This window comes from Aquarana catesbeiana, linkage group LG03 (genome assembly GCF_042186555.1).
Source record: "Aquarana catesbeiana isolate 2022-GZ linkage group LG03, ASM4218655v1, whole genome shotgun sequence".
Taxonomy (NCBI): domain Eukaryota; kingdom Metazoa; phylum Chordata; class Amphibia; order Anura; family Ranidae; genus Aquarana; species Aquarana catesbeiana.
In genome coordinates, this window is record NC_133326.1 from 229,911,889 (window position 1) to 229,925,076 (window position 13,188).

At 45.1% G+C, this 13,188-nt stretch overlaps 1 protein-coding gene across 2 annotated transcripts in view; it reads right to left on the bottom strand.

Moving 5' to 3' along the window:
* The window catches only part of CAV1 (caveolin 1), a 90,136-nt gene that overhangs the window by 41,142 nt on the left and 35,806 nt on the right, over positions 1 to 13,188 (bottom strand). For both annotated transcript variants that reach the window (XM_073619843.1, XM_073619844.1), the window contains one exon: positions 10,009 to 10,173. In XM_073619843.1, the coding sequence (XP_073475944.1) occupies positions 10,009 to 10,173 (165 nt within the window). The remainder of the gene's footprint in view (positions 1 to 10,008; positions 10,174 to 13,188) is intronic.

Genomic DNA, 13,188 nt, shown 5'->3' on the forward strand with positions numbered 1-13,188 from the left:
ACTGTTTACCCCATCCTCCAGGTCCCTTAAGAACACATTTAATAGGATTGGTCCCAGCACAGAACCCTGTGGGACCCCATTACCCACCAAGTCACTGTCTCATCAGGACTGCCACACTCATGCCATTTAGGAACCTGCTTTTTTCCCCCAGCCTCTGCCGATGTCATTCTCACAGCTGAGAGGAAAACGTGAGGCTCAGCAGGGATGGATGGAGGGCTGGAGCATGAGATGCTGGAGTTAAAAGTTAACCACCAGGTGAACACTAAGGACACTGCTGTGGAGGGTGTTTGTGGACACTGCTGTGAAGGGGGTTTGTGGACACTGCTGTGAAGGGGGTTTGTGGACACTGCTGTGAAGGGTGTTTGTGGACACTGCTGTGAAGGGTGTTTGTGGACACTGCTGTGAAGGGGGTTTGTGGACACTGCTGTGAAGGGTGTTTGTGGACACTGCTGTGAAGGGGGTTTGTGGACACTGCTGTGGAGGGTGTTTGTGGACACTGCTGTGAAGGGGGTTTGTGGACACTGCTGTGAAGGGGGTTTGTGGACACTGCTGTGAAGGGGGTTTGTGGACACTGCTGTGAAGGGTGTTTGTGGACACTGCTGTGAAGGGTGTTTGTGGACACTGCTGTGAAGGGGGTTTGTGGACACTGCTGTGAAGGGTGTTTGTGGACACTGCTGTGAAGGGGGTTTGTGGACACTGCTGTGGAGGGTGTTTGTGGACACTGCTGTGAAGGGGGTTTGTGGACACTGCTGTGAAGGGGGTTTGTGGACACTGCTGTGGAGGGGGTTTGTGGACACTGCTGTGAAGGGGGTTTGTGGACACTGCTGTGAAGGGGGTCTGAGAACACTGCTGTGAAAGGGGGCTGAGGACACTACTGTGAAATGGGATTTGAGGACACTGCTGTGGAGGGTGTTTGTGGACACTGCTGTGAAGGGGGTTTGTGGACACTGCTGTGAAGGGGGTTTGTGGACACTGCTGTGAAGGGTGTTTGTGGACACTGCTGTGAAGGGGGTTTGTGGACACTGCTGTGAAGGGGGTTTGTGGACACTGCTGTGAAGGGTGTTTGTGGACACGGCTGTGAAGGGGGTTTGTGGACACTGCTGTGAAGGGTGTTTGTGGACACTGCTGTGAAGGGGGTTTGTGGACACTGCTGTGGAGGGTGTTTGTGGACACTGCTGTGGAGGGTGTTTGTGGACACTGCTGTGAAGGGGGTTTGTGGACACTGCTGTGGAGGGTGTTTGTGGACACTGCTGTGAAGGGGGTTTGTGGACACTGCTGTGAAGGGGGTTTGTGGACACTGCTGTGAAGGGGGTTTGTGGACACTGCTGTGGAGGGGGTTTGTGGACACTGCTGTGAAGGGGGTTTGTGGACACTGCTGTGAAGGGGGTCTGAGAACACTGCTGTGAAAGGGGGCTGAGGACACTACTGTGAAATGGGATTTGAGGACACTGCTGTGGAGGGTGTTTGTGGACACTGCTGTGAAGGGTGTTTGTGGACACTGCTGTGAAGGGTGTTTGTGGACACTGCTGTGAAGGGTGTTTGTGGACACTGCTGTGAAGGGTGTTTTTGGACACTGCTGTGAAGGGGGTTTGTGGACACTGCTGTGAAGGGTGTTTGTGGACACTACTGTGAAGGGTGTTTGTGGACACTGCTGTGAAGGGGGTTTGTGGACACTGCTGTGAAGGGGGTTTGTGGACACTGCTGTGAAGGGTGTTTGTGGACACTGCTGTGAAGGGGGTTTGTGGACACTGCTGTGAAGGGGGTTTGTGGACACTGCTGTGAAGGGGGTTTGTGGACACTGCTGTGAAGGGGGTTTGTGGACACTGCTGTGGAGGGGGGTTGTGGACACTGCTGTGAAGGGTGTTTCTGGACACTGCTGTGGAGGGTGTTTGTGGACACTGCTGTGGAGGGGGTTTGTGGACACTGCTGTGAAGGGGGTCTGAGAACACTGCTGTGAAAGGGGGCTGAGGACACTACTGTGAAATGGGATTTGAGGACACTGCTGTGGAGGGTGTTTGTGGACACTGCTGTGAAGGGGGTTTGTGGACACTGCTGTGGAGGGTGTTTGTGGACACTGCTGTGAAGGGGGTTTGTGGACACTGCTGTGAAGGGGGTTTGTGGACACTGCTGTGAAGGGGGTTTGTGGACACTGCTGTGAAGGGGGTTTGTGGACACTGCTGTGAAGGGGGTTTGTGGACACTGCTGTGGAGGGTGTTCGTGGACACTGCTGTGAAGGGGGTTTGTGGACACTGCTGTGGAGGGTGTTTGTGGACACTGCTGTGAAGGGGGTTTGTGGACACTGCTGTGAAGGGGGTTTGTGGACACTGCTGTGAAGGGGGTCTGAGAACACTGCTGTGAAAGGGGGCTGAGGACACTACTGTGAAATGGGATTTGAGGACACTGCTGTGGAGGGTGTTTGTGGACACTGCTGTGAAGGGGGTTTGTGGACACTGCTGTGGAGGGTGTTTGTGGACACTGCTGTGAAGGGGGTCTGAGAACACTGCTGTGAAAGGGGGCTGAGGACACTACTGTGAAATGGGATTTGAGGACACTGCTGTGGAGGGTGTTTGTGGACACTGCTGTGAAGGGGGTTTGTGGACACTGCTGTGGAGGGTGTTTGTGGACACTGCTGTGAAGGGGGTTTGTGGACACTGCTGTGAAGGGGGTTTGTGGACACTGCTGTGAAGGGGGTTTGTGGACACTGCTGTGAAGGGGGTTTGTGGACACTGCTGTGAAGGGGGTTTGTGGACACTGCTGTGGAGGGTGTTCGTGGACACTGCTGTGAAGGGGGTTTGTGGACACTGCTGTGGAGGGTGTTTGTGGACACTGCTGTGAAGGGGGTTTGTGGACACTGCTGTGGAGGGTGTTTGTGGACACTGCTGTGAAGGGGGTTTGTGGACACTGCTGTGAAGGGGGTTTGTGGACACTGCTGTGAAGGGGGTCTGAGAACACTGCTGTGAAAGGGGGCTGAGGACACTACTGTGAAATGGGATTTGAGGACACTGCTGTGAAGGGGAAACTGTGATGTGATGTGGAGGACTGTGATGTAAAGGGGGGACTGAGGATACTGATGTAAAAATGGAATTGTGATATAAGAGGAGGGGGGCTGTGTTGTGAAGGATCTGAGTCATCGCACAAACATGTGATTGAGACCCCTGATGTTAGAAAATTGTCCTTTCTGGACCTCTGTAAATTTTAATTTATAACCCCTGCTGTAAAGCAATTCACAGTGGATTGTTTTCCAGGGGTGCCTGAGTGGTAGTTTGCAGGTGTTCAGGAGGAGATGCTGCCACCACCTGAATCAATTTTTTTTCTTACAATCCCATTGGGAGTTTTAGATTGAAATACCAATCTGCAACTGCATGCAGGTGCCATCACATCACAATGGGCGCATTTAGCAAGCAGAATGCCTGATAAACCCTACAGGGAGTTCAAATTGCTACACCATGAAGTGAAGCATCATAGCAGCAGCAATGTAAACAGACTTGAGCGGCCACCATGTCCACTTGTTGGTAGGTGGTTGGGATCTGATGGAACTGCCACTTGTCACCTGTGCGAATGAGGCCTTACTATTAGAAGTTGGCAAATGTATTTATACATCAATGATTTTTTGGCCAAAATGTAAATTTCCTATTGTCTTATTGAGAAAGGTAGCAATTGCCATGATCTAAACTGATTTTGTTGATTGTAGTCAGTATAGCACCTTTGGTATCTGTACCGGCTGTGCAGAAGGGCTATACAATAATGCATCTAGGCAAACACTTATGATCTGCACTATGGGGCTGATTTACAACAATTGGGCTTTAAAAAACATAGAGTAGTTTTCCCCTGCAACCAGCCAGATGACTTGGCTCATTTAGCAGAATCATTCTGATTGGATGGTTATGGGTAACTCTTTTGCTTTAAACTTATTAGCTCATGTTTTTGTAACCCAGCCCCATAACCTTCAAGTGCAGTGGGAGGAACAATGCCTTCCTTTACATTGTGGTCATTTGGGAGTGACACTGATCTTGCGTTTCCTAACAAAGAACATTTGTTAAAGGAAACATAAAAAAATTAAAAAATAAAGCGGAGCTTTCACCTGGAGCATCATTTGGATGACTTTCCAAGTTTTAGCAAAAACAGGAACCCCAGGCCCATCCGTCTAAAAGCTGATTCAGTTTGAAAATCGTACTTGACATTTCTGTGGAAACTTTTCGCAGTGTTACACCTTCACCTAATCATGATGAGCCCCCAACTTTCTAAAGCCTTGTTCACACCAGCATAGCCCCACATAGCCCTACACAATGTATTTTTATAGGGGCTTGTTCACACCAATCCGCATGCTAAAATGTATGCACGCTGATGTAAGTTGTGTGCGGCGGTAGTCTTCTTCACATAATCAAGATGATGATCTACCCCCCAACTTTCTAAGGGCTTATTCACACCAGCCCTGCTCCTCACTGTCCCTACACAATGCACTTTCTAAGCATTCGTTTACACCAGCCCACATGCTAAAATGTGAGCGCTTGTGTCTGCGTTGTGAAGGGCGGTGTCTTCTTTACACAATCATGATGACATACCTCCCAACTTTCTAAGGGCTCACCAAAATGTGTGCCCGCTGGTGTGTGTTATATATGGACAGCAAGGGGAGGGTCTTTTTTACATGATGACATACCCTCCAACTTTCTAAGGGCTCATTTACAGAAGCAATGTCCCTCATAGCCCACCCACAATGCATTTTTTAGGGGTTCATTCACAACAATTTGCTTGCTAAAATGTCTGTGTTGTGTTTTCTTCACATAATCATGATGACGTACCCTCCAATTTTCTAAGGCCTTTTTACACTAGCTCATGCGATAAAATATGCACACTTAAATACATTGTGTAGGGGCGGATTGTTCTTTACATAATCATGATGACATACCCCCAACTTTCTAAGGGCTCACCAAAATTACTTTGTGCTGTTGTGTGTTGTGCATTGCACCGCGCTTATACAAGGTAGTTATTTTAGCATGCTGGGTGGTGTGAATGAGCCCTAAGAAAGTGCGTTGTGTAGGGCTGGTGAGGGGTAATGCTGGTAAGAATAAGCCCTACAGTAAGAAAGTGTGTTGTGTAGGGATAGTGAGGAGTAATGCTGGTGTGAATGAGCCCTAAAAAAGTGTGTTGTGTAGGGATGGTGAGGGATAATGGTGTGAACGAGCCCTAAGAAAGTGTGTTGGGTAGGGATGGTGAGGGTTATCTCTGGTAAAAATAAGCCCTAAGAAAGTGTGTTGTGTAGGGTTGGTAAGAGGTAACACTAGTAAAACTAAGCCCTAAGAAAGTGTGTTGTGTAGGGATGATGAGGGGTAACTCTGGTAAACAAAAGCCTTAAGAAGTGTGTTGTGTAGGGATGGTGAGTGATAACACTGGTGTGAATGAGCCATAAAAAAGTGCATTTTGTAAGGGTGGTGAGGGGTAACACTGGTGTGAATAAGCTCTAAGAAAGTGTATTGTGTAGGGATGGTGGGTAACGATGGTGTGAATAAGCCCTAAGAAAGTGCGTTTTGTAGGGGTGCTGAGGGGTAATGCTGGTGTGAACGAGCCCTAAGAAAGTGTGTTGTGTAAGGATGGTGAGGAGTAACGCTGGTAAAAATAAGCCCTAAGAAAGTGAGTTTTGTAGGGGTGGTGAGGGGTTACGTTGGTGTGAATGAGCCCTAAGAAAGTTTGTTTTAAAGGGGTGGTGAGGGATAAAGCTAGTGTGAATGAGCCCTAAGAAAATGTGTTTTGTAGGGGTGGTGAGGGGTAAAGCTGGTGTGAATAAGCCCTAAGAAAGTGTGTTTTGTAGGGGTGGTGAGGGGTAAAGCTGGTGTGAATGAGCCCTAAAAAATGTGTTGTGTAGGGATGGTGAGGGGGTAATGCTGGTAAGAATAAGCCCTAAGTGTGTTGTGTAGGGATGGTGAGGGATAACGCTGGTGTGAATGAGCCCTAAAAAAGTGCATTTTGTAAGGGTGGTGAGGGGTAACACTGGTGTGAATAAGCCCTAAGAAAGTGTAATGTGTAGGGATGGTGAGGGGTAACACTGGTGTGAATAAGCTTTAAGAAAGTGTGTTGTGTAGGGGGATGAGGGGTAACGCTGGTGTGAATAAGCCCTAAGAAAGTACGTTTTGTAGGGGTGCTGAGGGGTAATGCTGGTGTGAATGAGCCCTAAGAAAGTATGTTGTGTAGGGATGTGAGGAGTAACGCTGGTAAAAATAAGCCCTAAGAAAGTGTGTTGTGTAGGGGCGGTGAGGGGTAACGCTGGTGTGAATAAGCCCTAAGAAAGTGTGTTGTGTAGGGGCGGTGAGGGGGTAACGCTGGTGTGAATAAGCTTCAAGAAAGTGCGTTTTGTAGGGGTGGTGAGGGGTAATGCTGGTGTGAATAAGCCATAAGAAAGTGTGTTGTGTAGGGGTGGTGAGGGGTAACGCTGGTAAGAATAAGGCCCAAGAAAGTGTGTTATGTAGGGATGGTGAGGGGTAATGCTGATGTGAATAAGCCCTAAGAAAGTGTGTTTGGTAGGGATAATGAGGGATAACGCTGGTGTGAATAAGCCCTACAAAAAGTGTGCGTTTTGTAGGGGTGGTGAGGGGTAACGCTGGTGGGAATGAGCCCTAAGAAAGTGCGTTTCGTAGGGGTGGCGAGGGATAATGCTGGTGTGAATGAGCCCTAAGAAAGTGCATTGCATAGGGAACTTGAGGGGTTGCACTAGTGTGAATAAGCCCTTCAAAAATGAGTTGTATAGGGGCAGTGAGGGGTGGTTTGAACAAGTCCTTCTTTATGAGTTCCAGCACCACATCTTTTTTTTTCTTTTTTATTATTATAGTAAGGGGTCAAAAAATTCATTCAACATTATGCACCGCAGCAGGTTGCAGCGTGCTGCGGTGACATACAGTATGTTGCACTGCACTTACATTTTTACCCAACACACTGCAGCACAACATTATAGTTTGAAGAGGGCACATAGGAAACCATTATATTCTATGAGGTTGATTTACTTAAGATTGCAAAATCTGGTGCAATGGTGCATGGTAGCCAATCAGCTTCTAACTTCAACTTGTTCAATTAATCTTTGACAAAAAAACCTGGAAGCTGATTGGTCTCTATGCACAGCTACACCATAATTTGCACTCTCCAGTTTTAGTAAATCAACCCCTATGGGGGAAATTTACTAAAACTGGTGCACACAGAATATGGTACAGCTGTGCATAATAATAACCAATCAGCTTCTACCTTCAGCGTGTTCAATTAATATTTGACAATAAAACCTAGAAGCTGATTGGTTACTATGCACAGCTGCACCAGATTCTGTGTACACCAGTTTTAGTGAATCTCCCCCTATGTGTCCTTGCAGTGATCTCTGCAGATCAATGTACTTCAATAGATATGATGTGAATGAGCCCTAAGATGGGAAAGAGGGTCCCCTTTGTATCACAAAGTATGTAGGCAAGGGACACACCCTGGCCTCGCCTCCAGTTACACGGGCCAGCAGAATATGCAAAAAATTCCTAGTTATATCCGCAAGTGCTTTTATCACTTTTTTATACCAGTTTTCAAAGTAATGCCGCGTACACACGGTCGGACTTTACGGCGGACTTTGCCCGGCGGATTTTTCGACGTACTTTCCGACGGACTTTGTGAATGAACGGACTTGCCTACACACAATCCACCAAAGTCCGTCGAATTCGTACGTGATGACGTACGACCGGACTAAAACAAGGAAGTTCATAGCCAGTAGCCAATAGCTGCCCTAGCGTGCCTTTTTGTCCGTCGAACTAGCATACAGACGAGCGGACTTTTCGACCGGACTCGATTTCAACGGATAAATTTTAAACAAGTTTAAAATCTAAGTCCGTCCAACTTTTGAGAAAACAAAGTCCGCTGGAGCCCACACACATCGAATTGTCCGACGAAATCCAGTCCGCCGGGCAAAGTCCGCCGTAAAGTCCGCTCGTGTGTACGCGGCATAACACACATGATATTATAGAGACAGTATGATTATTGTGCAGCACACTCTGAGATCTATACATCAGATCAAAGACAGGACAGAGGGATTTAGTTCCAAATGAAGAACAGTCCATCCAAATAAGGGACAGATAGGAGCAAAGTTATTAGATTTTACTAGACGTCATATCCAGCATGTCCTCTATGACAGTTGTACACATCTACTGATCTCTCTAAAGTTGGCCTTACAATCTCCATTAGATTTACTAAAACATTGTAATATGAGGACAAGCCTAAAAGATGTATTCAATTACTAACAAATTTGCATGCTCATGAACTATATAATTGATGTTAGATCTGGGAGACTGTACAATCAGATTGTACAGTGTATGGTAACCTTTAAACTGGCCATACATTATACGATTTTCTTATTTAATTTCTTTTAGATTTACCTTCGACTATGGAGTGCAAGGGCCTGCCATATTGCATACAAATTGAAATGTTTGACCTCATATTATATGGTTTTGGTCAATCTAAAGCAGGGGTTTCAAACTGGCAGCCCACCAGCTTTTGCAAAACTACAAGTCCCATCATGCCTCTGCCTGTGGGAGTCATGCTTGCAATGTCTCATGGGACTTGTAGTTTCGCAACAGCTGGAGGGCCGCCAGTTTGAGACCCGTGATCTAATGGAACATTGTACAAGAAAATTGTAGAATGTATGGTCAGCCTTAGGGTTCATGCACACAGACAGCCATACAACCTGCCATACCACTGAATGGCTGTACACAGCCATACCCCTGTAAATGCCAATGCTTCTTTGCATCTGTGTTCACCCATATATACGCATCTGATGTATTTCCTAAACGCAGATGTTTTAAGCCCAGGAAATACATTGGATGTGCATACACAGGTAAACATGGATGCCAAGAAGCATTGACTCTTACAAAAGTACACTTGCTTACAGCTGTTCACTTTCGCAAGAAGATGTACGTGACGTGGTACGTGGTACGTGGCACGTGGCACTCCCGGGCATGGTAAAGCACTGGGAAATGTACACTACGCATAAAAAAATGCCTATAAACTCTCTGTGCACATCAACCTTTAAGTTCACCACACATATTACAATCTTATTGTACCATCTTGTTTTTTAGAACTATGTAGCGCATGCATCTGCCTGATTGGGTATAAATTGGATAGATTAGGTTGGTCCTGATGCTACATAGATTTTATTTATTATTTCTTTATTACAGGTACTTATGTTTTGGTCAGTCTTAGTTGATTGTACAGAGATTGTACAATCAGATTGCAACATGTATGGTGAACTTTAGCTCTGGACATGCGCATCACTTATATTAGCAAGTCATTTTCCAATGCAAGGCATTCTAACAGTTCAATCATCAGCAGGACACATTAGAAATAAATACATACATACATCAAATAGAAATAAATACATAGAAATAATAAATAGGATCGAGATAAATAAATAGAGATGAATACATAGAATAGAAAGAAAAAAAAAACATAGAAATTAATAAACAGGATAGAAATAAATACATACAAGTAATAAACAGGATAGAAATAAATACATATGAAATAATAAACAAGATAAACATAAACAAATAGAAATAAATAAATACATAAAAATAATAAACAGAATAGAGATAAATAAATGGAAATAAATACATAGATGTAACGTAACATAAACGTCACAGGTTGGACTTGAAGGACCTGTGTCTTTTTTTTCAACCTCACCAATTATGTAAATATGTAATAAACAGAATAGTGATAAAGAAATAGAAAAGAATGCATAGACTATAAATAAATACATAGAAATAATAAACATAATAGAGATAAAGAAATAGAAAAGAATACATAGAATATAAATAAATACATAGAAATAATAAACACAATAGAGATAAAGAAATAGAAAAGAATACATAGACTAGAAATAAAGTGAAGTTCTGATGCAGAACAGTGAGTGTCATTCCCCATCACCTGATGACAGCTGTCCTCAGGTGCTGTCACCATGTCCCCTTCTCCCTCCTCCTCCCTCCTCCTCCCTTGGCTCACCTTGACCACATCATCATTGAGGTGTTTGGGGTCCCTGTTGACCAGGTCGATCTCCTTGGTGAGGACATCATGAGATACCTTCTCGCTGTCGTCTGCCATGACTTTGTTGTTGGGTTTGTAGATGTTGCCTTGATGTCGGATGATGGGGGTCGTGTAGAGCACACCCTGGGGTGTAAAGTAGAGAAGAAGAGAAGGGAAAAGGCCGATTTTTAGCAGTGTGTGACCATAGATGGGCAGAGCAGAGCTGTCAGATGGAGCAGAACAAAGTTGTCTTGCAGTGTACAAGTAAGGCTTGGTTTATAAGAGGAGCCATGCACCACACCACACCCCTCTGTACCAGAGCACTCTTCTCTCCAGCAGGGGTCATCACATCGGGAATATTCCTCATTCCTCGGGGATTCCTCATCCCCCTCACCCCTCACCCCCTCCCGGACAGGCAATCCCTGTCACACCCAGCCCGGGGCCATGGACAGCTAAGACTTTCCAGGACCACACCCTGGAGAAGACCTCTGCTGTCCTCCACGTTGTCATCATCACATGCACTCTGTACACACATCGCTCTACACTTCATGGTCACAGCTCCTCTGATATACTGTATATCATATACAGCGATAAGTTCTCTGCTCAAGTCTATAGTCAGAAGTTTTTTTGGTTTGGAATAAAGTATGGAACAGTAAAGTGACATTACACCCTCCATTTGTAAACACTTTCACAGCTTTCATCACTAATTCCCTTGCTTGCTAATTCTGACGTTTCTCTCCTACATGTAAAAATCATCTTTTTTTTTTTTTTCTAGAAAATGACTCAGACCCCCCCCCCCCCCCAACATTATATTTTTTTAAGCAGAGGCACTAGAGAATGCAATGGTGGGGTTTGCAATTTTGGTTACATAGTAATGTATAGTAGCGTTTTTGTAAACCCCCAGAAGTTGTTACTAGATTTTTTTTCTGTTTCTAGCAGCTAAATAGTGTTATCCTATCTGTTCATGCACACTGGAGCTCAAAAAAGCTTTTTCTGGACGCCAGATTGCTGGCAGAAAACGCTGGTTGAAAAACGCGCTTTTAACAGCGTTTTGTACTAGCGTTTATGTGCATTTTTTAGCGTTAGCGCTTATGAGCGTTTTTAATAAAAATACACAGAGCACAGTCCAAAAATCCCACAATGCATTCCCAAACTCTCACAATGCATTGAAAAAATAGAACCCCAAACGCTAATTAACGCGTGCTAATGTGCGTTTATCTGCGTTTATTAGCGTTTTATGTGGTCAGAAAAACGGCACTTTGAACGCGAGTTTACGGCATTCAGAGAACAGCCCATAAACTCCACTGCTGTTAAAAGCTAAAAAAACGTCCATGTGTGCATGGACACATAGGATAAGATAGAGTGGAGTTTATGGTCTGTTATGCCGCGTACACACGGTCGGACTTTTCGTCTACAAAAGTCCGACAGCCTGTCCGACAGACTTCCTGCGGACTTTCGGCGGACTTGCAGCAGACTTTCTAACGAACGGACTTGCCTACACACGACCACACAAAAGTCCGACGGATTCGTACGTGATGACGTACACCGGACTAAAATAAGGAAATTCATAGCCAGTAGCCAATAGCTGCCCTAGCATGGGTTTTTGTCCGTCGGACTAGCACACAGACGAGCGGATTTCGGGGTCCGTCGTAGTTACGACGTAAAGATTTGAAGCATGTTTCAAATCTAAAGTCCGTCGGATTTGAGGCTGAAAAAGTCTGCTGAAAGTCCGGAGAAGCCCACACACGATCGGATTACCAGCCAGCTTTAGTCCGTCGGCGTCCGTTGGACTTTTGTAGACGAAAAGTCCGACCGTGTGTACGCGGCATTAAAAAAAAACGCCCAAACTCCAAAAAACGGCCGTTTATGAGCTCCACTGTGCATAGCATTTTCTTGAGCTTCAGCATCTAGGAGTAGAAAAAAAAAAGTTTTTGTAGAGTTTCTTGGAGTGTTTTCCCAGCAGAAACTCCCCTAAACACTGCTAAACACTCCAAAATGCTGCTAATAGCGTTTTTTAAAAACCCTTTTCCCTCCCCCCAAAAATGCTAATAAAACACTAATGCTCCTAAAAGGATACTACAAAAAAAGCTATTTTTATGCAGCATTTTTTCCAGCGTTTTTTTTTAGCTTAACTACTTGTCGACCACGTCGGCTCTCCTGCGCGAATCGCCATAGCTTTTTCCTTGTGACTTCTGAATCAGTTCCCAGCTGGTTGTTGCTGCAGCACCCAATCCCTTGAGAGATTTTGCAGGAACATGTGCAATGGGAATATGGAGTACTAGTAGCTGTACAGCGGTTTGCGCAGGCGCATTTGCGGGTGGGCATGTGCCCGAAGCACACTGCAGGAGCGTGTCCGTGGGTTGGGCAGGCTCAATGACCGCCGGCTACCCACGATCGCCTAGTACAGAGGCAGAACAGGGATCTACTGCTTATGTAAATAAGCGGCTCCCCGTTCTGCCAGATGACATGACAGAGATTTACTGTTCCCAGTCATCGGGAACAGTGATCTCTGTCATGTCCCTGGCAGCCCATCCCCCCTACAGTTAGAACACACTCAGGGAACACACTTAACCCCTTGATCGCCCCCTAGTGTTAACCTCTTCCCTGCCAGTGTAATTATTACATTGAGCAGTGCATTTTAATAGCAATGATCAATGTAATAATGTCACTGGTCCCCAAAAAGTGTCATTTGGGGTCAGATTTGTCCGCCGCAATGTCGCAGTCCCTCTAAAAATCGCAGATCGCCGCCATTACCAGTAAAAACAATAAAAAAATAAATAAAAGTTCCTAAATCTATCCCATAGTTTGCAGACACAATAACTTTTACGCAAACCAATCAATATAAGCCCATTGCGATTTTTTTTACCAAAAATATGTAGAAGAATATATATCGGCCTAAACTGATGAATAAATGTGTTTGTTTGTTTTTGGATATGCATTATAGCAAAAAGTTAAAAACATTTTTTTTTTTTCATAATTTTTGCTATTTGTTTGTTTATAGCACAAAAATAAAAACTGCAGAGGTGATCAAATACCACCATAAGAAAGCTCTATTTGTGGAGCAAAAAAGGACGTAAATTTTGTTTGGATACAGCATCACATGACCGTGCAATTGTCAGTTAAAGTGACGCAGTGCCATATATCGCAAAAAATGGCCTG